Raw genomic sequence first — 26899 nt, forward strand, 5'->3', positions numbered from 1 at the left:
AGCTTCTAAACTGCTTAATTTATACACGCACGTGAGTGTGGGTGAGTGATGGACAGTGTGGGCGGGGTGTGGGAGGGGTGTGGGCGGAGGTGTGGGCGGGGTGTGGGCGGGGGTGTGGGCGTGAGTGGGTAGCGAGGGGCCAAGCCCACATTCGCCACCCTGATTCACCTAAAGAGAACCTGACGCTCTGAACGCCCCCCACCGGGTTCTCTTGTCCCCAGAGGGAACGACTTAGTGAGTGTTCTTCCTTGTGGAGGGTGGAGGGGGGGGTTGTTCTACATGCTGTTATGGCGGTGTGTTCACTCACAGGATGAGTAACGCCGCCCAACACACTCACTACGGCGGTGTGTTCACTCACAGGATGAGTAACGCCGCCCAACACACTCACTACGGCGGTGTGTTCACTCACAGGATGAGTAACGCCGCCCAACACACTCACTACGGCGGTGTGTTCACTCACAGGATGAGTAACGCCGCCCAACACACTACGGCGGTGTGTTCACTCACAGGATGAGTAACGCCGCCCAACACACTCACTACGGCGGTGTGTTCACTCACAGGATGAGTAACGCCGCCCAACACACTACGGCGGTGTGTTCACTCACAGGATGAGTAACGCCGCCCAACACACTCACTACGGCGGTGTGTTCACTCACAGGATGAGTAACGCCGCCCAACACACTACGGCGGTGTGTTCACTCACAGGATGAGTAACGCCGCCCAACACACTCACTACGGCGGTGTGTTCACTCACAGGATGAGTAACGCCGCCCAACACACTACGGCGGTGTGTTCACTCACAGGATGAGTAACACCCCCCAATAAACGCGCCCTTTGGACCCAATTCAAAACAAAATATCTTCCAGACAAAGGTCCACCAAGGAGCCCAGAGCTATTTCTCCCAAAGGGCTCCGTATCAAGGTCGCATTACATGTGCTAAATCTTTATAAACAGCTCCTTATCGGATCCAAGCCTATCAGCGCTATCACCCCCCCCTTTCCTATCAGTCAGTGACAGAGTTTTGTTTCTAAGGGAAGGATTAGGGGTGGCCCTTTAGCTTTACGATAACTAAGTGGTCTTAGACGAGCGCCTTATCCATCGTCGTTAAAACCAGGTCAATGAATCAGAGTAGCCCCCATCCTGGACGTTTGTGGGGGGTGGGGGAGGGGTGAGGGAGTGGGGACAGAGTGCCATGAGAGAGAGAGAGGGGGTGGCACTGTGCCGGGTCGTTCACCTCTGTGCCAGGGCCGGCCACGGGATACTATGTGTGAGCACGGCAATATACCACCTCCGCTTAATGATCCACCTGTCCTAGTTATCCGGAGGGAGGGAGGGAGAGGGTGAGAGAGAGAGAGAGAGAGAGAGAGAGAGAGAGAGAGAGAGAGAGAGGTAGAGAGAGGAAAGAGAGATATAGCATTAGAAAGAGTACGTGTAATTATGTACAAAGAGTACGATGCGAATGACAATTTATAGACGAAATAAGGCGTAAATATTTTTGCCACATTTTACTTGTAGTGGCAACTAATGTTTGAACAAATCAATAAATCAACGCTTTCCTTACCCCAGCCCGAGCCATGTTTTGATGTTGCAGGTTAAAAGGTCATCGACATCATCGTTGCAAACGACCTCAAATGACCCCAGATTGTCACCTGTATTTACAGTATCATTGAAATATCAGGTTGAAACACATCACTGAGAGCTGTGGTATACCGAGTCATACAGTAACTAAACATACAGAGCTGTGTATGCTGTTCATACACACACACACATAACACCCCAAACCTGGTTAGCCCTCCCCCCCCCCTGGTCATCCCATCCTTCCCCCCCCACACACCCTCTCCCCCGCCGCCCCCCAGGCACTCCCCCCCCTTTCCATGCCTGGCACTCCCTCCATAGTGCCGAGACCCGTGGTGCAGGCTGGCTCCTCGCCGCTCTCAACGGTGTTGTGACTCGTGAACCAGCGCCTACAGCACATGGGGTGCCCACGCTCGCCCCCTCTCTGCCCTGCCTCACCTCTCTAGGCGTCGTCGCTACCTGCCGGAGGCGCTGCTGTAGGAGAGAAGGACCATATATACCTATACGTTCCACAGAACACTATATTCACGGAAGATTCCCCCCCTAGTTGTAGGGTCGAGTGTGTGTGTTGGAGGCGTAGCCGGGTCAAGGGCCACGTGTGTGTCTACGGGTACAGGGTGGAGGAGGAGGTGCGGTTACTGTAGTAGCCGTGTGTTGTAGTGCTACACTACCACACACCTGTAGCGGTGCTCTATAGAGCTAAGCCTGGGTGTTGAAGTGTACCATTTGAACTTAGAGAGACAAGCCAGGGTGTCGTAGAAGTGCTGGAGATCCCACCCGAGTGTGTGTGTTTGAGTGTGAGTGCCAAGTAGATATGTCTTGGTGATCCTCGACCAAGGGACAGCGTTGGTGACACTCAAGAGTGTCCTGGGGGTCCACTCAGCATTACAGCCAGTGATGAGAGAGGCATCAACGTCTCCCAAGAGGCAGCCAAGTAGCCAGCATCAGAAGTACAAATGAACAGTGATCTCAACTATTACTGATCACAGGTACACTACCCTCCCACACCAGGGAGCTATAGTACAAATGAACAGTGATCTCAACTATTACTGATCACAGAGACACTACCCTCCCACACCAGGGAGCTATAGTACAAATGAACAGTGATCTCAAATCTGTACAAATATTTTGAACAATTCTCGTGGTTGTGAAGTTCAACCTTTGATCTCGTGTCTGTTGGTGTTCAATGGACTTACTTATTAAGAACTTATTAAGTATGGCTCCGAAGGAGGAGGAAATAATTATTACCGGTAAGTACATTTTTCTCTGTACACCCAAGAATTTGTACACTCTGTACACCCAAAGCTATGTACACCAAGAGAGTTGTACACTCTTTACACCCAAAACTCTATTCCTGTACTGTACATCCATAGCTCTATACACACACACAATTGTTTTAAGTACAGAACGTGTTTAAAAAAAATTTAATATAATTTATTTATACATTAGAATACATACTTGTAATACAAACCTATACGTTGTGTGATTAGTTTGTTAATTATCTCAGTGCCACTAATTAGCATAGCATTTCCAACATTGTAGCATTGGCAGTGTTCTCCCTTCACTATTACCTCCTGTGCTAATGACCTGTAATGTAGTGTGTTAAATTAAGTTAGGTTAAATTAAGTTAGGTAAGGTTAAATTAGGTTAGATTAAATTAGGTTAGGTTAAATTAAGTTAGGTTAGATTAGGTTATGTTCGGTTAGGTTAAAATAGGTTAGGTTAGGTTAAATTAAGTTAGATTAGGATACGTTAGAGAGCTTCAGTTTCTAAACATTTAATTAATGAGTTTAACGTCTGGCAGCGTTGCAGTAGACGACACAAACTATCGTACTGACCGGTGTGACAAAATCTATTGACTTTGCAACATTTGTAAGCCTAATTCACCGCGGTTAGGCCTAGGCAACAGCTTGCCCTCCCATGTTGACGACGGTCGCCATTCTGCTACAACAGCGGACGTATACAAGACCAAATGAGAGCCGTTGGTGCAACAAGTTCCGGATCAAGGAAGCTGTAGTGGTTGTGGGCGTGCAGGACGCGTCAAGCAACAGCCCGCTAAACCAAGTTATCCCAAGGGGAGTAGAGCCTCAGGAACCTGTACTTCCGGAAGGCTTGAGCTTCGGCTCTTTGGTTCCACTTGTCAGCACCTCCCCCTCAACCCCCCCCCTCGGATTTAAGACGAACCGTGCTCAAAATGTGTCGTCTTGCCCGAGAGTCGAACCCAGGACCAGTTGGATGCGACCCGTCTGCGCCACCCCACCAAGGCAACTTTCGCCCGTAGTGTCATCCTTATAAATTATAGAAAGTAAAATCAGGTGCTTAGAAGAAAGTGACTTGAGATGGCCTTGTGGGTTGCCACATCTTCCGTGGCTATTTTCTGTGGCTATTTAAATAGACCTTTCGTTATTAAACATGACGAAGGCTTCCATATTTGGTTGCATTACAAGGGTGAAAATATATTATTTTGGGGTAAATGTGTAATGTAACAGTGTTCTGTTATATGCCCTTGGGTCGAGATCTGGCAACATTGTATCAGCTGTTCCTAACCTACTTATGGAGGGGGCAATGACCGGCCAGGCCGCCACCACCTAGTTTGGTGGGCCAGGCCGCCACCACCTAGTTTGGTGGGCCAGGCCGCCACCACCTAGTTTGGTGGGCCAGGCCGCCACCACCTAGTTTGGTGGGCCAGGCCGCCACCACCTAGTTTGGTGGGCCAGGCCGCCACCACCTAATTTGGTGGGCCAGGCCGCCGCCACCTAGTTTGGTGGGCCAGGCCGCCGCCACCTAGTTTGGTGGGCCAGGCCGCCACCACCTAGTTTGGTGGGCCAGGCCGCCACCACCTAGTTTGGTGGGCCAGGCCGCCACCACCTAATTTGGTGGGCCAGGCCGCCGCCACCTAGTTTGGTGGGCCAGGCCGCCGCCACCTAGTGTGGTGGGCCAGGCCGCCGCCACCTAGTGTGGTGGGCCAGGCCGCCGCCACCTAGTGTGGTGGGCCAGGCCGCCGCCACCTAGTGTGGTGGGCCAGGCCGCCGCCACCTAGTGTGGTGGGCCAGGCCGCCGCCACCTAGTGTGGTGGGCCAAGCCGCCACCACCTACTGTGGTGGGCCAGGCCGCCACCACCTACTGTGGTGGGCCAGGCCGCCGCCACCTACTGTGGTAGGTTCAAACGTTTCAGGCAAGGCAAAACAGTTGCATTTTTTACGTTGAAGCCAATCGTGAGAGCGGCCGAGTAGATTGCCCTTTCCTGAGGCGTCTACTTCTAGTCCATTCTTGCTGTCTATCTACTTAATCTACCTATTTACATTGAAATAAATTGTATATTCCTATTTTGTATATGTAAATCTGCAAGTGGCATAATAGCGTTAAGTGCACACTTCAGCAGTAGATGAAGTTGAAGAGGAAATGTGGTCATGGGGGTAGATTTAGGCCAGCAGGAGGGTAGAAGTAGATTGGTTGTGGTCACCTGACTGTGCTTGCGGAAAAGTTGAGCTTTGGCTGCTTGGTCCCGCCTTTCGACTGCCAATCAAGTGCTGCACAGGTTCTTGAGCATATTGGGCTCTGTGGTAGATGGGATGCGGTAGATGGAGTGCGGTAGATGTGTTGTGCTAGGTATGGCGTCAGGAGTAGATGACCGGACCAGCTAGGCCACTTTCACTGTGTGTACGGTGACCCTCCCGAGGCACTCAGTAGGTCGTCAGGCACTGTTGACCCCCCCCTCTTCCCCCCACACCCCCTTCTGAGGACTCCCCTCCCCTTCCCCCCCACACCCCCTTCTAAGGACTCCCCCCCCCACCCCCACCCTTCAACCCCCCCCCCTCCCAGGTTTTTTTTAACATGGTCAAAACGTGAAAAAAACACGAACTTTTAGTGTTTCCAATGGATAAAGAAAACGAAAACGAGCTACCATTTTTGGAGATGGTAGGGACAATATACTATTGTTTTTTAACCGAGGATATGTTTATCCCTGAGTATATCATGAGATGGGGGTATGGGGTGCATAATAAATGACCCTATACCGTCACTCCCTGCACGAGAGGTACCGTCACTCCCTGCACGAGAGGTACCGTCACTCCCTGCACGAGAGGTACCGTCACTCCCTGCACGAGAGGTACCGTCACTCCCTGCACGAGAGGTACCGTCACTCCCTGCACGAGAGGTCAACAGGTGGAGTGCACTGAAAGGAGCAGTTGTGGATGCCACCTCCAGTCACAGGTTAAAAGGCCAGATTTGAGGAAGAATTTCGAACGTCCGAATAAGGCAACAGGTCCACAACGAGGCCGTTCGGCGAGGCGTAAAGAACTAGACCTCACCTATACGTGGGGTCACCGATAGGTAAGTCCCACTAAGTCCCAACGTCCCACTAAGATACGTCCTAAAGTCCCACTAAGATACGTCCTAAAGTCTCACTAAGATACGTCCTAAAGTCCCACTAAGATACGTCCTAAAGTCCCACTAAGATACGTCCTAAAGTCCCACTAAGATACGTCCTAAAGTTTCACGAAGATTCGTTTGCTACTTGTCCTATCCTCCCCCCCCCCCCCTGTAACACCCGCTAAAAATTACCCAACGGAGCTTTAAGGTGGGTTTTGGTGGGCAGGAGGACGGTGAGGTGGGCCTTACGTGCGTTTATAGTAGCGTGAGGCGTTGGAGCCACTCACGGGAGTGGTGGGTCATCAAGGTCGTGTTTCCGTAGCCTGTACGTGGTGTTTTAAGCCTTGTGTGGAGGCGGCCGCGTTAGCTAGCCAGGGTCACTGTACTGCAAGTAGGGCATGGCACTCAGGATGCCACATAGTGCCAGGCTTGAGGCACACGTTGCCACCCCTACCCCCCCCCCCAAAAGGCAGTATTACTGCACAAACAGAGCCTCGTATTATAGCTAAAACTATCATAAATTATTATAATTAGTGATTATAATAGGTAGAAGAAGGGAGAAAAGGATTTTGCCTATTGATGAGTGTAATAGGCAAGAGGGTCACCTTCACTAGTGGCTCTCCCTATCCTTGCCCCTACCCACTGGCACCCCTACCCCCCCTCCCCACCCCATACACACACACACACACATACACACTCGGAAACTCATATATAAACATGTATACCCCCCTGTACTCTACCCAGCCATCAAAGCATACACATATACAACACTACAATGCTCTCACTAATAATATATGTATAAGCTATACACTAATAATACACTTCATCACTCAGTCTCTGAATGACACATACATTATACATACGGCAGCAGAAGGTAAGGGAGTCGGCACGGGATCTAAATCTGTACTGAACGAGAATGTATATAATGTTTAATATTTTAAATTTACTTGTCGTGAAGTACATTTAAACAATAGCCTCGCTTTTCTTAGGGTTGGGGTTCGATATCCCCGATGGTTCAAGTGTTTGGGCATCGTTCCTTGGCTCTTTGTTTTCGTATCCCAGCTCCTGGTCCTCATATCCCAGCTCCTGGTCCTCATATCCCAGCTCCTGGTCCTCATACCCCAGCTCCTTGTCCTCATATCCCAGCTCCTTGTCCTCATACCCCAGCTCCTGGTCCTCATATCCCAGCTCCTGGTCCTCATATCCCAGCTCCTTGTCCTCATATCCCAGCTCCTTGTCCTCATATCCCTTCCAAGTGCTATATAGTCGTACTGGCTCTGCGAGGTCTTATAATACCTCCCTTACCTCACTGCGTAGTGTGGCAGGCGACGTCATACCTTCTGTAAATAAACGGACGATACTTCTGTTAATACTGTACGATACTTCTGTTAATACTGTACGATACTTCTGTTAATACTGTACGATACTTCTGTTAATACTGTACGATCTCTCATTGGTGGAAGGAACAATTACCCTCCATCCTCCATTTCCCTCCCCACCCCCCCTTTTGCATGCTTCCTGGCTGACTTTTCCTACCTTTACTAATCCGGATGCATTAAATATTTTACACAGCCACTTTACGAAACCTGTACATCTTTTTCCTCAATCATGGCGGCTGTGTTTACATATATATTAAAGAGTTGATGAGCATCGAAGCTGCTATACGAGGTTGTTTATAACAATAATAACCTCGGGTTGTGGAGTTTCCAAGCTTGTAAACTATTTTAATATATGTAAACACAGCTGCCATCAACGAGGAAAAAGATGTACAGGTTTCGTAACGTAAATGCTCGTTGAATCTGGCGAGATATTAACTTGACGTAGAAGTATTTAGCCGATGTAGTAATCTGGTTCTTTAATATAGCGCAGGTGTCCATGGAACTTGAGGGAACTTAGAAACCTGAAAGTTAAAGCTTCCAAAAGAAGCCCAGTACCCCTCGCTTCTCAGTGTATACTCACCGAGTTTACTTCAGTCCTGAGCATAGTCTAGGACTCAGGTATACTTTCTGCTTGGTCAGGAAGCTATTGTGAGGGGGGCCTTAACGACCCTGTAGAGGTTGTTGGAGTTTATAGATGCTACTTGCAGTCTGGATGGTCTCGTAGTCGGGGAAGAAGCGCTCCCACGGGTCAATGGGTACACACACGCCACCATTGTCTGAAAGGAAAGTGAAAGCAGACATGAAGGAGACGTCTGGGATGCCGTGTAAGACCCCTTCACAGACCCCCCTTTCACAGACCTCTGCACCAGTCATTTCCAGCGTTATATGTCTCATTCACCCCCTTCCCTGCACCCACAGTCTCACCTGTGGACCTTCCCTGCACCCACAGTCTCACCTGTGAACCTTCCCTTACACCCACAGTCTCACCTGTGGACCTTCCCTTACACCCACAGTCTCACCTGTGCAACCCCTCCCCCCTTCCCCCGAAAATTTGAGAGTTTCCATTGCTGCGACAAGTTCACACATTGATATGTCACACACTCCGCATTGTTATTCCCGGTTCAAAACTGCAAGTACGTGATAACGTGAGACAATTACATATCAAATAAGTGATTCTTAGTTCCTTAACAATATAATACATTGTATTAGACATGTACAAAACGTGCACAGCCTCTCTCACGCGCTGAGCGTTTCGGGGATATAGTTTTAAGGGCATTGAACGAGTTTTAGGTCCATTGTAGGACAGTTTTAAAGTATTGTTCGATAGTTTTAGGGTATTGTATGAGAGATTTATGGTATTGTAGGAGAGATTGAGGGTATTGTAGGATAGATTGAGGGTATTGTAGGATAGATTGAGGGTATTGTAGGAGAGATTTATGGTATTGTAGGAGAGATTGAGGGTATTGTAGGATAGATTGAGGGTATTGTAGGAGAGATTTATGGTATTATAGGAGAGATTGAGGGTATTGTAGGAGAGATTTATGGTATTGTAGGAGAGATTGAGGGTATTGTAGGATAGATTGAGGGTATTGTAGGAGAGATTTATGGTATTATAGGAGAGATTGAGGGTATTGTAGGAGAGATTGAGGGTATTGTAGGGATAGATTGAGGGTATTGTAGGATACATTGAGAGTATTGTTGGAGAGAGATTGAGGGTATTGTAGGAGAGATTGAGGGTATTGTAGGGTACATTGAGGGTATTGTAGGATACAGTGAGGGTATTGTAGGAGAGAGATTGAGGGTATTGTAGGAGAGAAAGATTGAGGGTACTGTAGGGCATGTGGGTATTCTTAGTTTACTTGTAAGTAGAGGAGGATGGCGAGGAAGGGCCCCTCCACGAGGCTACGAGGAGTCGACGACCTCAACAGACCATGGCCTGGTTTTAAAGCGACGGTAGTGACGTCACTCTGACGTTGTAGTGACGTCAGACTTTCACTATCATATATAGCCCTTGTCAGAGGCATCGCGTGCGCTCACCTAGGTGCGCTCACCTACTGGTACGCTTCACGGGATGAGGTACACGCTTGCTGATTGGTGCGTTTAGTTACACTGCTGTGGCTCAAGTTATGATGTATTTGGTTTTTGTAGATATGTATATTAATGTATATTAATATGTATATTGTCTTTGTTTTCCTCAGGTGAGTGATATGTTCATTGACTCATGTTGTGGTCGAGATCAGCCAGTGAGTACAATTTTCTCCTTTTTTTAACGCGTGTTGAATGCATTTTTTTATTTTAATTTATCAATGAATTTTTAGATCAATTGCGTATATTGGATTTTTTATGTTAAAATCAATAATTTTACATTTCTGTAAGACTCAGAGCTGCGTAAACATGATTAGTACTAAGGGTTGTACAACATTTTACGAACAAAAAATTATTATACAATGATGCAGTGTTTATTATTATTTACTAAGGTTTACCATCATAATCTATTTTAAAAGAAAGTGGAAGTTTAAGAGAAAACGGTAGTTTTTGTATGGGTAACTTACGTATTTCTGAACGTTCCATCATTATTATAAATTGCTTCTGTTTTTTTCTTTTGTGGCTAAACATTTTCCATGAAATAGATCATACTGATTATAACAAAATTTATTGAATGACATAGTAAGTAACGTTTATTACGGAGATAACTCGTATATGAATTTTATATATACGAATGTGTTTGACCGTCTGTCATATTACTTGAGTTACCCATTGCTCTGTTAACAAAGAAAGCGTGAGTAGCTTTTGAAGGGATATCTTAAACATTTTAATATGTCTCTTAGTAGGGTTCACCTCATTTTTTTTTTTTTTTTTTTGAGATATATACAAGAGTTGTTACATTCTTGTACAGCCACTAGTACGCGTAGCGTTTCGGGCAAGTCCTTAATCCTACGGTCCCTGGAATACGATCCCCTGCCGCGAAGAACCGTTTTTTCATCCAAGTACACATTTTACTGTTGCGTTAAACAGAGGCTACAGTTAAGGAATTGCGCCCAGTAAATCCTCCCCGGCCAGGATACGAACCCATGACATAGCGCTCGCGGAACGCCAGGCGAGTGTCTTACCACTACACCACGGAGACTGCTAATAGCTTGCTATAGGCGTGGGGGGGGGGCAATTGCTAACTACTGACCCTTCTCAGGATGCAACCCACAACATCTGTCAATCTCCGTTATCTGTTTACTTCTTGGTGAACAGAACCATCAGATATAAATCAAATCAAATCAATTCAAATGTTTATTCAGGTAAAAGTACACAGATGAGATATAGACATACAACATATAGACATACATGAGATGAGACAAACAAGATGAGTTACAAACATAATGTTGGATTTCTAGACAGAGCCAGTACATATAATGTCCTAAAGCCACTAATACGCGCAGCGTTTCTGGCCACGCGTAAAGTCCTCCTAGCTAGGTTAGCAACTAACATTCAACAGAATGCAACCTACAACAATTACCTAACTCCCGGGTACCTGTATATACTGATAGGTGAACAGAGCCATAGGGTGAAAAAAAAACCGTACCTAACGGTTTCTGTCCCGTCTGGGTCAGTCGGCTATTGTAGTAGTCATGACAATCCTAAAGAGAGCGATAGGCCTTAAGTCCAACACCAAACTTTGCTGGTTGGCCAGTAAGCAATTAGCGGAGGCCTTAATGACCTTCCAGAGGTTGATATAGGCCTTAAGCCCAACACCAAGTATTAAAAGTCAAGTGTGGCTACATTAGGGTAATTTTAGTGTTCTATTTAAGTTTTCTAATTTTAGTGTTCTATTTAAGTTTTCTAATTTTAGTGTTCTATTTAAGTTTTCTAATTTTAGTGTTCTATTTAAGTTTTCTAATTTTAGTGTTCTATTTAAGTTTTCTAATTTTAGTGTTCTATTTAAGTTTTCTAATTTTAGTGTTCTATTTAAGTTTTCTAATTTTAGTGTTCTATTTAAGTTTTCTAATTTTAGTGTTCTATTTAGTGTTCTATTTAGTGTTCTATTTGTGACCATTTCAACCCCCTGGTTGACCTAGCTGGTAAAGTTTGGGTAATCTATTGAGTTGTACCTGTGATAGGAACGCTGCCCTGGGTGGCTGTAATTCACAGCTTCTGTTTGTTTAATGCCTGGCATGTCAGTGGACTTCCAGGGTCAGGCGCTGTTAAATTTGGCTTAACAATTGGGCAGAATTCATTAAACATTTATACGCAACCACATCCGAAACCTGTACATCTTGCCTCAATCATGGCGGACTGTTTTTGTTTCATTTATTAAACAGTTTATGAACTCCGAACCACTACGAGGTTGTTTATAACAATAATAACCTCGGGTTGTGAAGTTTCCAGGCTCGTAAACTGTAAACAAAGCCGCACATGATTAAAGAAAGATGTACAGGTTTCGTAAGTGAAGATGTAAATTACTTGATGCATCCTGGTCCTATCAACACGTCAAGTGTACTTAGGAATGACTCATTCATCCCCGTAAAGGTTAAAAAAAGTAATTTACGAACGTAGAGAGAGAGAGAGAGAGAGAGAGAGAGAGAGAGAGAGAGAGAGAGAGAGAGAGAGAGAGAGAGAGAGAGAGGGAGGGAGGGAGGGAGGGGGGTAGGGAAGAGGGAGTGAGGTGCCTGGGGCCGTCAGGTTAAGGTAGTGTGGGAGACGGGAGTCTCACAAGTGGAATACTATCGTGGACTCGTGGACAGATGATCGATACAGCCAGCAGGAGTCAGAGGGTCCGCCCCTACCCCCTCAACATCACGTGATGCCGCCCTCAACATGGAACACCAGTTCCAGAATGGGATTTACACACACACACACACACACACACACACACACACACACACACACACACACACACACACACACACACACACACACACACACACACACACACACACATATGTTGGGTGAATAACGTCATGCCCCCCCCTCCCCCACATGTAAATTATGCCATCACTACTAACAACCCACAACTGCCACCACCCCCACACATGTCACCACCACCCACACACATGTCACCACCACCCACACACATGTCACCACCACCCACACACATATCCCCACCACCCACCACACATGTCACCACCACCCACACACATATCCCCACCACCCCCCACACATATCCCCACCACCCCCCACACACGTCTCCACCACCCACACACTATACCTCTCATCTTCCACCACCAGCACACAACCAACGTCCCCAGCTGGCCCTGCCCTTGAACTCTCCCAGAATGCATCAGGAGGAGGAGGAGGAGGGAGGGAGAGAGAGAGAGAGAGAGAGAGAGAGAGAGAGAGAGAGAGAGAGAGAGAGAGAGAGAGAGAGAGAGAGAGAGAGAGAGAGAGAGAGAGAGAGAGGTATATACCAGATCAGTCACACTCCCATCTCACATGGTTCTTCCTATATCTACCTCCACTCACACCTTCAAGAGAAGTTCTCACACCAATATACCTTGGGAGGCTTTGAACCTTCAATGATGTCATCTTTGTTTACGTCTTCGAAGGTGCCATATGTGATTCAGGATGGCTATGCCACTTACAAGGTGGCAGGTATAGCACTTACAGATCTGCCACTACGTCAAGTGGCAGACATTCCTCACTTGAAGAAAGGAAGGCGGCCACATAAGCTCTTGCACGAAGCCTTGTTGAAGTGGCACTGAGTCATTGCTTTGTTTTGGAAAATGCTTTCGAAAGCACTCCCTCTCTCCTACACTCAAATTCCAAACACAATACATTACACGCTCTTGTATCGCTCCCGTATATTATAAGCCGAATTAATTTGTTAGTTAGAATGTGGTTAACAAGTTACATAGTCCATACTGAAGGTGGCAGGAGCAGTACGTGTTGCGTTGTGTACACCAAAGCCAGTAACTCGACCACTCGAACACGGGTTTGGTTCAGTGACCTGGAGTCATAGTTTGGAAGTCGACCAAGAGATGGCGCTGGCGCTGCCCCCGCGCAAAGAACACATCACCACCTTCCTTCAAGCACTATTTTGCTGCAATCTTTCAAATTACCGAACTGGTGCTTGTAATCCACTAATGGGGTCGAGGGCTTATCTGACTTTCGAAAAATAGTGAGAGTTTGTCTAATTATTCGTTACTAACTACCAATCTGATATCCAATTATACTTAAACCATAATAAAGGTGTAAATAGTTGGGTAGTGGCTAGAGAAGCCTGGCCCTAGTCCATCGACTTGGTCTGATCGGCACAGCGATCGAACGCTGACGCTTCATGCAGGGTCGGTGTGCTCGATCCCCGATGGTCCAAGTGGTTGGGCACCGTTCATTCACTTCGTCCTCATATTCCAGCTCCTTGTCCTCATATCCTCTTCCCTCATACATATCCCTTCATACAATCATACTAGCTTAACTCTTTTCCCCCCATAATTACCCTACCGGGCTTAACCGGGCTTTAATACCCGACAACGTTGACCCGGTAAAGATACCGGGCTCGGCCAGGCAACCCGTGGGGGAAAAAAACCTTCCAGGAAATAATTCCTTTCGCGTGAATGTGTTGCATGAACGCAGAATGCAAGGTGGGGGTGAGGGGCAGAAGGAAGAGCAACAGAGGACTTGAGAGCGCTGTGTGTGCCGGGTACTTAGCTTGCAACATCCGTCTTTTCAGTTGAATATTGCACGCTTTGCATGCAATGATGCCCTCTATGCCACCCGACGCAAAGTGGGCCCTCATTTGTCCAGAGCTTGAACTTAAACTGAATACCAACGCGAAAGTTGAGGACGGGTAGACGCGAGACGCGCTGGAAGGGTAGAGGTAGCGGCCCTTGCTCGTATCGCAGCTCTTAGTCTTTCTGGTGTCCTTTGCAAGCTGAAACGAAACGGCTAGTGATGCTACTGTGTATAAGGTAGGAGTATCAGGCAGAGAGAGAGAGAGAGAGAGAGAGAGAGAGAGAGAGAGAGAGAGAGAGAGAGAGAGAGAGAGAGAGAGAGAGAGAGAGAGAGAGGGGGGGGGGAGCAGACGAATCATGAGTATTAGGTGTGGTACCAGGAGTCAGGCTGTCTGCTCCAGCTCCGTCTTGTTCTCGAGTTGGGTACTGGCGGCTACCCCAGCTGTCTGTCCCAGCTGTATGTCCCAGCTGTCTGCCCCCAGCTGTGTGCCCCAGCTGTCTGCCCCAGCTGTCACCGCCCCCCGCCTTGTCCTCGTGTCAAACAGGGCCCTCAAGGCTGTCAGCTGTCGTCCTGAGATTTGCATTCCGTTTTGCCTGGGGCGGCTGTGAGGGACAGCCATGCGACAAGGTGACCCATCAGCCAATGACCTTTGGTCACCTCTCATTCCTAGAGGTCGTGACCCCTGCATCGACCCACAAGTCGAAGAGAGTAATGGGTGGGGATGGGGGGAAGGAGGAGGAGGAGGGGTTCCCCACCATCAACATGAGTAAGCGAACAGAACAAAAGGTTAGATCTGAATTAATTTTCACATTGGATTTTCCATAATGTCTTCAAGCGTAGGCCTATGCTTAACATAGCATGGGATTGTTCTCGTGTAGGTCTGGGATCAGTATATTACATATAGACGGGGGAGAGGAAGAGGGGAGGGATAGACCTGTTATTTTGCCTACAGATATGGTAAGTAGACTCCCTCTCTCTCTCTCTCTCTCTCTCTCTCTCTCTCTCTCTCTCTCTCTCTCTCTCTCTCTCTCTCTCTCTCTCTCTCTTTCTCTCTCGTCCTCCAGATTGAGTAGTTTCCTTGACTCGTCCTTCTATCGATTGGTGGGGCGTTGAACCCGGGTCGGCCTTGGTGTTGGGAGGGCCGGTGGGCACTCACGGTGCCCAGGGCCAGCGTCTTTATGGGGGTGGAGGCCATGCATGGCCCCAATGCCCAGGGTGGGGGAGGCGCCCTTCAGCCTCCCTGTATGCTATGATGGCGTGTCTCAAGGCCTCTTGCCCCTCAGGAGCGGCCTCGTATGGGGTAATAGGCCTTCTCTAATTTACTTTATTATGTTATCATGTTCTTATGTTGTTCTTGAAGCCAGTACTGCTAGGAGGGGCTTGGGGGGGGGGGGGTCAGGTTGTGCTCGGTGGGTGTTGAACAATGTGGCAGAGACGCACATGTGTGCTCCTTTGTTCAGCAGTAGCAAGAGTAGCAGCAGAACTATACACCCAGGCGGGAAAGTGTACTGGTGGGTATAGGCACTCTACACCCACACACCTGAGGGTGTCAGGTGTGTGGGTGTAGAGACTCTCGCTCTATACCGACGTCCCCCACACTTTTTTTTGATGCCTCATCTTTTTTCCTTTTTTTTCGTTTTAACAATGCGTCATCTTGTTTACTCAACAGTGGGATAAACAATGTATACAGAGCCCGTGCCCATAAAGGGAGCCGGTCGGCCGAGCGGACAGCACGCTGGACTTATGATCCTGTGGTCCCGGGTTCGATCCCGGGCGCCGGCGAGAAACAATGGGCAGAGTTTCTTTCCCCCTATGTCCCTGTTACCTAGCAGTAAAATAGGTACCTGGGTGTTAGTCAGCTGTCACGGGCTGCTTCCTGGGGGTGGAGGCCTGGTCGAGGACCGGGCCGCGGGGACACTAAAGCCCCGAAATCATCTCAAGATAACCTCTCAAGATAAACAAGGACCCCTTCTACCCAGTCCTCTCACCTAATACTTTGCAAATTTCACGGAATGAACTAATCCGTTAAAAATGCGACGTCTTAGTACAAATTAAAGCACCGTAATACTGATGGTATCGGTAAGTTATTATCGGCCTCGATAATAAGTTAGGTGGGTTGTTTAGGTTCGTACGTGTTTTGTTATGCAAAACAGTCGCATTTTTTACGTTTCAACATAGACCAAAAAGAGTTACAGTTTCTGGGGGAAATGGAGAAAAGTGGGGAGGAATAGAGGGTGTTCCAAAGGTCTTTGATCCTCAGGGAATGCTTCCTCAGCCGGAGAGGTAAATACCGGAGCTATTGGCTTCCTTGTCTTCCTCAGTGTGGCTGACCCGCCTTCCTCTTGCTGTGAGGACGCGCTACGTAGCTGCTCCTGCTGCTGCTGCTGCTGGTGCTGTTGTTGCTGCTGCTGCTGCTGCTGTTGTTGCTGCTGTTGCTACTGCTGCTCCTGCTCCTGCTGCTGCTGATGTTGCTGCTGTTGCTCCTGCTGCTGCTCCTCCTGCTGCTGCTGCTGTTGCTCCTGCTGCTGCTGATGTTGCTGCTGTTGCTCCTGCTGCTGCTGCTGCTGCTGATGTTGCTGCTGTTGCTCCTGCTGCTGCTGCTCCTCCTACTGCTGCTGTTGCTGCTGCTGCTGGCTCTAGCTCCCCACACCCACACCTCTGTATAATCGTAATGGCTTGGCGCTTTTCCCCTTGATAATTCTCCTCCCTCGGCCCGCATCTCATCTTGTCATGAGAAAGGAGAGAGAGAGAGAGAGAGAGAGAGAGAGAGAGAGAGAGAGAGAGAGAGAGAGAGAGAGAGAGAGAGAGAGAGAGAGAGAGAGAGAGAGAGAGAGAGAGAGAGAGAGAACCTAAATATACATATGAATATCCTACCACCACGTATCAGTATGAAGACTTAGACGTTCACATCACACACTCGTGGCACACACTAATGACCTTGTTGAGAGGCACTATGAGGAATGAGAGGCAGCAGGTGCCAGCGGCACTGTCCTTCATGCCAAAGGAATTCGGTGCCAAGGCCACTGACCGCCACAGCTGGCTCCAAGGACAGGCAGCCTGATTGGCGTCAGGGTAGTTGTGTTGTAGTGGAGGGAGGGGGGTGAGACATGCATGTATATCGTGGCATCTTGATACATGTATCTCAAGACGGTCATGTATACTTTGGCCAGGTGCCAACCACACTAGACCACTATGTATACCACTTTCCCTCCGGGGAATTTTTTCTACGGAATTTTGCGTTTGTTTATGTTGATTAAGAGGAGGAGGAGGAGGAGAAGAATAGGAGGAGGAAGAAGAAGAGGAGGAAGAGGGGGAAGAGGGGGAGGAAGAGGGCCCCCACCACATCTCACACACTTCCCCGTTGCCAAGCTTCGAGGGCCACTTTGAGGACCTTGAGGCGAGACTCACACACACACACACACACACACACACACACACACACACACACACACACACACACACACACACACACACACATACACCCGGGTATTTCAGGGTCAGGTGGTGGCACTGTGTGATCATGTGGGCCAGGCCCTCAGGGTCGCGCTCTGCCCTCACACGCTGCTGACGAGGTTTCAGGGTCAATTGACTCGTTTGAAGGTGAGATTGTTTACCAACAATCCCAATATACGCGGCAGTCCTAATTGGCAAGTATATATATATATATATATATATATATATATATATATATATATATATATATATATATATATATATATATATATATATATATATATATATATATATATATACTGTGAATCACAATCATGCGTAAGTTTGCATTATGTATTAAAATGACAGTGTATGTATGTATGTATGTATGTATGTATGTATGTATGTATGTATGTATGTATGTATGTATGTATGTATGTAAGGGGGGCTGTTAGTATATAACTAACCTGTAAATGACCTTCTCTATTTCAAGTAAGTCGTTAGTGGCTTGTTTGCAAAGGAAAGTCGATGGTTGACTTGGGGGGGTGAAATTATTGCCAATATTAAGCTGTTTGGTTGTTTCAATAGTTATTTCTCTCTCTCTCTCTCTCTCTCTCTCTCTCTCTCTCTCTCTCTCTCTCTCTCTCTCTCTCTCTCTCTCTCTCTCTCCCAGCAGCTAGGAGAGTCCTAGGATCTACGACAACACCCATAACATACCCTAACCTAACCTTACCCAGGTCAAGGTATATCCACTCATCAATCCAAAAAAAAAAAAAGAGTAAAAGTAAGAATGACGCCATAAGGCTCAAAAGATCATAGTTTCCGCTGGGAAAAATAGTCTCTAACGTCAGTGCACACGCTTGCAAGCACCCCGCACCCCCCTCAAGGGCGGTTTGATGATGGTATTGTAACAGGGATTTGACTCTTACTGCCCCAGACAAGGAAGCGAAAGGAGGAATCACCAGTGTGAACGACCCCCTTCAACCCTTAGCCTCCCCCCCCCTCTCTCTCCTTAGAAGAGTGAGGGGGGGGGGAGGAGACAAGAACCGTACACCCCTGACCAAATTATCGTGTGGGGGGGGGGGTTAAGAGGGGGGGGGGAATGGGGGGAGAGATGCAGCGGCAATATCGTCTCTATGAACGAACGGTATAAGAGTGAGATTGTATATACTTTTGGGGGGGAGATAGTGGTGTTTGGGGGGGGAAGGGGGGGGGTGATGCCTAGTACAGTGACCCTGAAATACATTTAGGACCGGCCGGTTGCCCTGTCTCTCTCTCTCTCTCTCCGGCCGGTTGGCTGTATCCGGCCGGTTGCCATACAACGTAACTACAGTGTTCCTGTAGTGTTGCTTCATTTGCCAGAACGTAACCGGAGTGGATTTAGAGGCGGGGCGCAGCAGGTGGTGGCGAGTTTACGAGTCGTTAATACCTGGGGCGAGCTCGTAAACTGTTTAGTTTACCGGGTCTACCTGTGTCGTGAGGTAAGCGGTGTACAGAGCTCGTAAGTTTACAGTGTAGACTCTGCCCCCTCCCCTCCTCTCCCCTGTCTGGCACTCTCTCTCCCCCCCTCCTGTGCCACGCCCCCTTCCACTATAACACTCTCCTCCCCTCCCCCCTGTGCTACTTCTTCCCCCCCTCCTCCTCCTTCCCTTCTTGCACTCTTCCTTCTTTTCCTTTCTGCCATACCCCCCTTTCCCCTCCCTCTGCCACCTTCCTCTTCCCCCAAACCGTAACACGTGCCACATAGAATCTTCCTCTCTCAAATCACCCCCTATCTCACCCCTACCTCTCCCCCCCCCCTTACCCCCCCGTCACCCCTACCTCTCCCGCCCCTCACCCCCTACCCCTACCTCTCCCGCCCCTCACCCCCTACCCCTCAGCCACCTCCCGGCTGCTGCGCCTTCGTCAAGAGCGGCGTCGGTCTAGTGCTCAACAACCCGTAACAGTCGTTGTGCTTTCGCAGTTTCACCTTCAGTTCTCCTGCATGACCCTCCCCTCCCCCACCGCCCCCTCCTCCGCCCCCTCCTCCAGGAGCAACACCCTGCGTTTCATTGCTCCACAGTGCTTCCTCGTTGCTGCTCCCCTATCGGCCACCTCCTCCACGGTACTTTACCTGTAGATTACCTGTAGGTGGTTTCCAGAGTCTGCACACCCACACTCTTCCCCCCCCTCTCTCTCTCCCCGCTAGCTCCGTCAGGCTGTTGCTTTCCGCGGCCTGCATTTGTTGGTGTGTGTGTGTGTGTGTGTGTGTGTGTGTGTGTGTGTGTGTGTGTGTGTGTGTGTGTGTGTGTGTGTGTGTGTGTGTGTGTGTGTGTGTGTGTGTGTGTATATTCAGTGTTTGGGATTCTAGGGAGTCATTTTCAGTGCTAGTGGCTCTTGCCTAGTTTTACTTGGAGGAGGAGGGGGGGGGGGGGAGTGTTGGGATTTAGCTCTTTGGTCCCGCCTCTAAAACCTTCTATCAACTGACACGCAGGATCCTGGACCTATAGGAATCTGTCATATCTGTATTGGTGGAAGAGGGGATGGTGCCTACCTAGCAGTGCTTACCTAATTAGTGACGACTAGGGGGGGGGGGGGGAGATGAGATCTAGCTCTTCATACCCCGCCTATTGGTCTTGTTGCGTTACAACGTAACTATTCCGACGTTCACATTCGTTATAGAAGCCGGCCTTGAAGTAGTGGTTGGAGGTGGCTTCCAGAACCTCTTCCTTCAGGACATTCCACGTGTTGACCAGCCGTACAGGGTACATGGTACAGGGTACAGGGTACAGGGTACAGGGTACATGGTACAGGGTACAGGGTACAGGGTACAGGGTACAGGGTACAGGGTACAGGGTACAGGGTACATGGTACAGGGTACAGGGTACAGGGTACAGGGTACAGGGTACAGGGTACAGGGTACATGGTACAGGGTACAGGGTACATGGTACAGGGTACAGGGTACATGGTACAGGGTACAGGGTACAGGGTACAGGGTACAGGGTACAGGGTATTCCCCTTACATTCCTTCGACTCAATTGTCCTTCCAGCTTCCATCTGTGTTCTCTCCTTCTATTTTCTCTCAATTTGAAGAGCCTACCCTTGTCCACTTTATCTACTCCTCTCAGTATCTTGTATGTTGTGATCATATTTCCTCTGTTCCTTCTATCGAATAGAGCTGTAATATTTATTTCCACTAGTGTGTACACGTAGCTTAACCCTCTTAGTTCCGGCACCAGTCTCGTGGTAAATCTTTGTACTTTTTCAATTTTGGTGTTATGCTTCTCGAGGTGGGAGTTCCGTGGTGGTGTGGTAGTGGTGGTGTGGTGGTGGTAGTGGTGATGTGGTAGTGGTAGTGGTGATGTGGTAGTGGTGGTGGTGTGGTAGTGGTGGTGTGGTGGTGGTGGTGTGGTAGTGGTGGTGTGGTGGTGGTGTGGTAATGGTAGTGTAATAGTGGTAGTGTGGTAATGGTGGTAGTGGTGGTAGCGACAACCTCCCCGGAAGTCAGACGAGGCACAGCCTTGAATACACTGTGTCTAATTACCCAAGTGTACTCAGCTAATTGTGCTTGCGGGGGTTCAGCTCCGGCTCTTTGGTCCCGCCTCTTAACTATCAATCAGCTAGTGTGGTGTGGGTATGATAGAGCCTACTGGGCTCTATCGTATCTTCATCTGAAACTATGTATAGAGTCTGCCTCTACCACATCACTGCCGAATATATTCCATTTATTCTGACACTGACAAAATTCGTTCTAATGTCTCTGTGGCTCATTTGGGTACTCAGCTTCCACCTGTGTCCCCTTGTGCGAGTATCGCCCGTGTCTGTCTGTCTTCATATAGTCTATTAATTCCCCTGGCATTTGTATGTGGTAATCATATCTCCCTTAGCTCTTTTTATCTTCCAGGGACGTGGGGTTCAATTCACTCAGCCTTTCCTCATAACTTATACCTCGGGGTCCTGGGCCACTGAGACCTCACCCCTCACAGTGACTTACTGTCTTCTGTTGCTTAGGTACTCCCTTATCCACTGGAACACCTTCCCTGTCTCCTGCCAGTTTCTCCAACTTACTGGTCTATTATGGGGGTGCTGTGTCAAAGGCTTTTTGGCAATCCAAAATTATGGAGTGTGCCCAACTTTCTTTTTCCTGTCTAATTTTTGTCACTTGGTCATAGAATTATGTTAAACCTGCGAGGGAAAATTTACCATCCCGAAAACCATGCTAGGGATGTGTTATAAAGTTCGAACCTTCTCTCCGGATGTTCTACTAGTTTTTCTCATGATTAGGGACACTGCCCTGTAGTTCAGTGCCTCCTGTCTGTCTCCCTTCTTGTATATCAAGACTACATTAGCTGTCTTCTAACTATTTAGTAGTTCTCTCGTTTCCAATGACCTATTATTCACAATGGAGAGTGGCAAACATAGTGTTTCTGCTCCCTCCTTTAGCATCCATGGTGAGAGTCCGTCTGGTCCAACAGCCTTTGTCACATCCAGTTCCAATAGATGTTTCGTTACCTCACCACTGGCACTATTAAATTCCTCCAGTGATGCCAGGATTTCCGCCTCTTCTCTCATATTTCAGGATTTTCTCCTTGCTCTATTGTGAAGACCTCCTGTACTCTCTCGTTAAGTTCCTCGCACTCCCACTTTTCATCCTGGTTGAACCTGTCTGCCACTTTTCTTAGTGTCATTACCTGCTCCTTCACTGATGTTGTCCTGGTGTGGCTGTGAAAGAATTTCAGCTGGGTCTTGGGTTTATTTACTATGTCATGTTCATACTGTCTGCCTCTGCTTCTCATCTCACACGCACACTAAGGTGCTCATTCCTGGTCCTCTCTTATCTCCCTCTGCTGTGTGTTTGTGTGCGTGTGTTTGACAGCTGATGTCTATAAGGGCGTGCCATAGCAGTCACCATCACATCCTGCAGGCCCACTCCCACCTCTTCCGCTACTACCCATCACCACCACCAGCTACCTGCATCATCAGCCAGCCCCACCACCAGCCACCACCACCACCACCAGCAGCAGCCACCACCACCACCAGCTACCTGCATCATCAGCCAGCCCCACCACCAGCCAGCCCCACCACCACCAGCAGCAGCCACCACCACCAGCCACCACCACCACCAGCCACCACGGCAGGCTGGCAGGCAGGCCGTCTCTTCGCCTCACCGTTACCTCAATCTAATGTCTTTGGCCTGAGAGTCGAGGTGGCGGCGCCGGAGGCCGCCTGTGTCCTCTGCGCGACCCCACACCACCGCCGCCCTCGGCCGCCCGCCCGCCTTCAGCGTGTCTTTGTGGCTCGTCGACTTCAATACTCGCTTTCCTCAACTGCTCGACTTGATCTATCTCAACCAATGGGAAAAAATGGCAAGAGTTGCGTGGGGTCATTGAGGCCTTTTTCACCGCCTTCTGAACTCCCAATTGTTCTGTTCAAGCCCCCCCCTCCCCCCAAGACCCCCCCCCCGACCCTCCCCCGAGCTGGGAAACACTTGTGTTTTTTTTTTGTTTTTCAGGTTACACAATGTTCTGCGTCGTAGACCTTTCCCTTCTCGTCAGGTGGTGTATGGTCGGGTTTACCTTCCCGTCAGGTGGTGTATGGTCGGGTTTACCTTCCCGTCAGGTGGTGTATGGTGGGGTTTACCTTCCCGTCAGGTGGTGTATGGTCGGGTTTACCTTCCCGCCAGGTGGTGTATGGTCGGGTTTACCTTCCCGTCAGGTGGTGTATGGTCGGGTTTACCTTCCCGTCAGGTGGTGTATGGTCGGGTTTACCTTCCCGTCAGGTGGTGTATGGTCGGGTTTACCTTCCCGTCAGGTGGTGTATGGTCGGGTTTACCTTCCCGTCAGGTGGTGTATGGTCGGGTTTACCTTCCCGCCAGGTGGTGTATGGTCGGGTTTACCTTCCCGTCAGGTGGTGTATGGTCGGGTTTACCTTCCCGTCAGGTGGTGTATGGTCGGGTTTACCTTCCCGTCAGGTGGTGTATGGTCGGGTTTACCTTCCCGTCAGGTGGTGTATGGTCGGGTTTACCTTCCCGTCAGGTGGTGCACGGTCGGGTTTACCTTCCCGTCAGGTGGTGTATGGTCGGGTTTACCTTCCCGTCAGGTGGTGTATGGTCGGGTTTACCTTCTCGTCAGGTGGTGTATGGTCGGGTTTACCTTCCCGTCAGGTGGTGTATGGTCGGGTTTACCTTCCCGTCAGGTGGTGTATGGTCGGGTTTACCTTTACCTATATTAACAGTTTACGAGCTTGTAAACCCCCAACAACCCAAGGTTTATTATTATTATAAACAACCTCGTATATAGTGCTTCGGTGCTCATATACTGTTTAATAAATGGTAAACACGGCCGCCATGCTTGGAGGAAAAAGATGTAGAGGTTTCGTCAGTGGTGACGCAGATGCTTGACCCGCAAGGTGTGGGAGACAGTAACTGTTGCCTGGTCGAGGACGCGCGACGGAGGAGGACAGAGCCCCGCGGGAGCTGACGACGACGACGACTCCCCGCACGTCAACGACCTTCAAGACGCCTCGTCGTAGTATCGAACCCTGTCTGTAATTGGGCGGGAATACCGGTATAGCCAGCGAGGACCCCCCTCCTCCCCCCCCCCCCGGGTGCGGGGCCGTATTTCCGGCTCAGGAATGCAGGACACAAACCAATTGAACATCATGCATACCATGAACACATTCACAAGGGCCGTGACGAGGGTTCGAACTTAGGTCCGAGAGTATCCCAGACGCTGCCTTAATCGACTGAGCTACGACATGGTAAAGAGAACTGCAACCGGGAAATCGTCCTGACATACATACCATCACTACGCAGGAGATCCTTCAGTTCCTCCATGGCGCCGTCAGCACGACTCTTTTTTTTTTTCTTTTTTTAAACAAGCCACCTCGTCACACAATGGCGGCCATCTTGGTCTTCCAAGGCGGAAACGATGAGGGTAATTACCCGCGCGGTCCAACCATCATCCCCCAGTTGCTTCATGTAATCCCGTTATCCCCAATGGTTGTGTGGGCCGCTGACATGTGGTGGGCTCGTTGGCTAGTGTAGGGATGGATAGGGATGGGTAGGGGGGAGTTTGGACGCCGGCCCGCACAAGAGACGCTCCAGTGCCGTGTGCGCTCTTGCCTCTACCCCCCATGTCAGTAGCGCCGTAGAGAAACCCAAGACTGATATTGGAACAATAGAATGGAAGAAACTGCAGGAAGCCTATGGGCCTATACGAGTCAACTCCACCTATCCTGCGGGCACAAATAGGCGAGTACACACACACACACACACACACACACACACACACACACACACACACACACACACACACACACACACACACACACACATACACACACACACACACACACACACATATACACCTGTGTGTGTGTGTGTACACATCAATTGTACACAGAGCCCAGTTGGCTCAGGAATCTGTACATCAGTTGATTGACAGTTGAGAGGCGGGACCAAAGAGCCAGAGCTCAACCCCGGAAGCACAACTAGGTGAGTCCACAGCCACAGGTGGTGCAGGTGTAACAGGTGACAGTGATGGTGTTCTAATAAATATAATGTCACTACCCATCCCTCTGAGGACGTCTTGTGGGCGTGTCCTCAACCCTGTCACTATAACGCCCCCTGGTCCTCCCCCCCCCACACACACCTGTTGTGTGTGTGTGTGAACCCCCGCACTACACACCTGTAGCCGCTGCGTACAGCTTGCTCGTACACCTGTACACCAACCACTGGGGCAGATGTTCGGGCTTGTTCCAGGAACTGTCAGGCAAGAGGTGACGTTGAAATACCCGCTGGGTGCTGGCCTCCACGTTACTGTACCGTGGGGCATGTGTGTGTGTGTGTGTGTGTGTGTGGTGCCCTGAGGGCCTTCATCTTGGGCTGATGCCCTCGTATCCCCCCCTCCACCCCCTCAGAACACAGAACACTCACACACAGTGTCCGAATCCCCTGCGTGTGCTCACAGCGCAGAAACACCGCATTTTGGGCACCTTAACCACGCCCGTCTACTCAGCAGAGTCGGGAGACGGGAGCTACAGCCCTACGACTGTCTAGCAGCAAGGTGAGGGGCGGCGGGGAGAGGCAGGGAGAGGCGGGGAGAGGAAGGGAGAGGAAGGGAGAGGTGGGGAGAGGCGGGAGAGACATGACCACCACCTAACGGATCGTTGGAGTCACCGCCCTCACCACCACCAGGGAAATATGGCGGGACGCCGCAGCCTGTGGGAACACGGCGTCCACTCCACAACACCAGCCATTTACCTCTTCACTAACGAAACCTCTACATCTTTTTCCCCCTTCTAAACATGGCGTTCATTTTTTTTTTTGCACTTATTAAGAGTTAACGAGCTCCGGAGCCCTCATGAAATGGTCTATAACAATTTAACCCCGTCTAGCATTCCTTTGTCACTATCATCATCTTAACGAATCCTGTACATCTTTCCTCCATCAAGGCGGCTGTCTTTACATACATTAAACAGCTTACGATCTTTAAAACTCCACAACCCAAGGTTATTGTTGTTATAAACAACCTCACATAGAACGAGGCTCTATACCAGGTGCTCATAAACTCTTTAATAAATGTCAACAAAGCCGCCATGACGGAGGGAAGATGTAGAGGCTTCGTAAGTGATTACATAAATGCTTGATGAATACTGAGGCAGTCAACACGTCACCACTTTCCCCGCCCCCCCCCCACCCAACTCTCAATACTCCTCTCGTAATGGTGAAGTGAAAATGAAATGTGCTTACCTATTGGTGCCACCTGGATGGTGCCACCTGGATGGTGCCACCTGGATGGTGCCACCTGGATGGTGCCACCTGGATGGTGCCACCTGGGTGGTGCCACCTGGATGGTGCCACCACGCTCACCCGCCATATATGATCACATTAGGCTTATGTGAATGACCCTGGGTAAATACAAGTTGGGAACTGGGCGGATGATTTAGGAAACAAAGTATCGGATAACATAATCCCTGGGTTGTTTCAAGTGTAGGTTATAATGCATATATATATATATATATATATACACACAAGTGGGGGGCTACAAGTGTGACTACACTGAAGTAGGTGGGAGGAGAAGGCAGGTGTATAACCCCCGGAAGTCACCTGCTCCACCATCCAGTGTGGCAGGTGGCTTCCGGTGGTGGCTCAGCACTCATACAGGTGTTCACTCATACAGGTGTTCACTCATGCAGGTGTTCACTCATGCAGGTGTTCACTCATGCAGGTGTTCACTCATACAGGTGTTCACTCATACAGGTGTTCACTCATACAGGTGTTCACTCATGCAGGTGTTCACTCATACAGGTGTTCACTCATACAGGTGTTCACTCGTGGAAGGAAGAATACTGATGTTAAGAAGAGACTGGAGATAAAGAGGGAAGAACTGAGACAATGAATAAAGACGAGGGAGGGAGTGAGAGAATGGTAGGGGTGAGGGAGGGGTGAGGGAGGGGTGAGGGAGGGGTGAGGGAGGGGTGAGGGAGGGAGGGAGGGAGGG

At 49.2% G+C, this 26899-nt stretch overlaps 1 protein-coding gene and 1 long non-coding RNA gene across 4 annotated transcripts in view; one reads left to right on the top strand and one right to left on the bottom strand.

Moving 5' to 3' along the window:
* The window catches only part of Eip75B (Ecdysone-induced protein 75B), a 223473-nt gene that overhangs the window by 110654 nt on the left and 85920 nt on the right, over positions 1-26899 (top strand). The window contains exon 1 of one of the 3 annotated variants that reach the window (XM_069301302.1): positions 2777-2825. The exons of the other annotated variants lie outside the window; for them this stretch is intronic. Within the exon in view, the coding sequence (XP_069157403.1) occupies positions 2792-2825 (34 nt within the window). The 5' untranslated portion in view covers positions 2777-2791. Of the gene's footprint in view, positions 1-2776; positions 2826-26899 lie in introns of those variants that run through there. 3 annotated transcript variants of the gene reach the window in all.
* LOC138350449 (uncharacterized) lies at positions 7905-13068 on the bottom strand. Its single transcript, XR_011222100.1, has 2 exons — positions 12808-13068; positions 7905-8101 (listed from the first exon to the last, which is right to left on the bottom strand). It is a non-coding gene; the product is annotated as an uncharacterized lncRNA (long non-coding RNA).

This window comes from Procambarus clarkii, chromosome 45 (genome assembly GCF_040958095.1).
Source record: "Procambarus clarkii isolate CNS0578487 chromosome 45, FALCON_Pclarkii_2.0, whole genome shotgun sequence".
Classification (NCBI taxonomy): Eukaryota; Metazoa; Arthropoda; class Malacostraca; order Decapoda; family Cambaridae; genus Procambarus; species Procambarus clarkii.